At 49.7% G+C, this 1,182-nt stretch overlaps 1 protein-coding gene across 1 annotated transcript; it reads left to right on the top strand.

Annotated features, from left to right (window-relative positions):
• Positions 1-933: 933 nt before the first annotated feature.
• On the top strand, positions 934-1,176 carry Pmar_PMAR006336 (conserved hypothetical protein; the record flags this gene model as incomplete). The annotated part of the gene is made up of 1 exon (XM_002783873.1): positions 934-1,176. A coding segment is annotated over one exon (243 nt), but the record flags the coding sequence as incomplete, so codon positions are not given.
• Between the last annotated feature and the right edge of the window lie 6 nt (positions 1,177-1,182).

The raw sequence follows: 1,182 nt of genomic DNA, 5'->3' as shown, positions 1-1,182 counted from the left end.
CTACTGCATGACTGTTGTCAACCATGACACTGAATGACCGAGGTTCTCCACCAATGACTTGGAAACTCTAGTTCGACTCTGCTTTTCATTTCGTCCTCTTCACAGTGCTTGTTTTCCCTTGTATGATTTTCCCGTTTACACCCACAACGCCGTATGTGCCGTTAGAGTCTCCACCGTCGATGACGACTACGGGTGCTCTAAATCAGCATGAACCTACTGTGCAGCATCCCGGGGAGCATTCTTCATTGCGGTCACTGAAAGATGAAGAAACGCCATGGGAGGAGTGGAAGCACTCGATCATGTGCATATCTTTCTACACTGGAGCAGGGCTATTATACTGCTTCTGTTGGGCTGGATGGGGTCTGGTGGATTCAACGTAGTCCTGGAGAATTGCCATAGTTCAACTCTGATAGCTTTCTCGATCAATGTATACATTTACGAGAGCCGTGAGCTTTGACATAGAGAAATAATTCCTCTTGTGATATGCCATCATCACGGTGTTTTTGTTATTATCTGTTGAGCAGCATCCATCCGTCTGCTCAGCTTTGGTGATTTTAGATACTTCCTGATCGTCACGGGTTCCACCGTGGGCTACGGTGACATCAGCTTCCCTCTGGACACAACGAGCTCTCTCTTTGCCTGCTGCTACCTTGTACTGGGAGTGGGCATCGCTGCCTATTCTGCAGGACTGGTGACCATCTTGGATTGGTGATATTGAGAGCAGATATGTTGACATATGCAGGTACTCAACAAGTGGGTTCAAACTACTGAGACAGAGATGGCCAAGGAGGTCCAACAGTCCCATATGAAGAGGAGCGAGCAGTCTCTGATGCGGAATAGGCTACTTCGGAAGCATCTTCTCACTTCACTTGCACGTCTTGCTGTTGTAATAGAATCATCGACTTGTAGTTTTATTGCACTGGCTCGCTGTAGACCCTGTGTGTCGGTGCCGGAGTGATCGGCCTCCTCGAGGGTTGGGGTGGCCCTAAGGCTCTCTACTGGTGTGTTCAAACCGTGACCACTGTTGGGTATGGCAACCTGCAACTCACGTCTACCGCGTCCAAGGTCTTTACGATATTCTTCATTCCAATTGGTGTGGCCGTGGGAGCTAGCACCATGTCGAGCCTGGCGAGCATTCCTCTTATCAAGCAGCGGGCTAAGCAGAGAGGAGGGTCCGTGGCT

This window comes from Perkinsus marinus, assembly GCF_000006405.1.
Source record: "Perkinsus marinus ATCC 50983 genomic scaffold scf_1104296935720, whole genome shotgun sequence".
Classification (NCBI taxonomy): domain Eukaryota; phylum Perkinsozoa; order Perkinsida; family Perkinsidae; genus Perkinsus; species Perkinsus marinus.
Note: the sequence above shows the minus strand (reverse complement) of the source record. Positions and strands in the feature narration are given on the sequence as shown.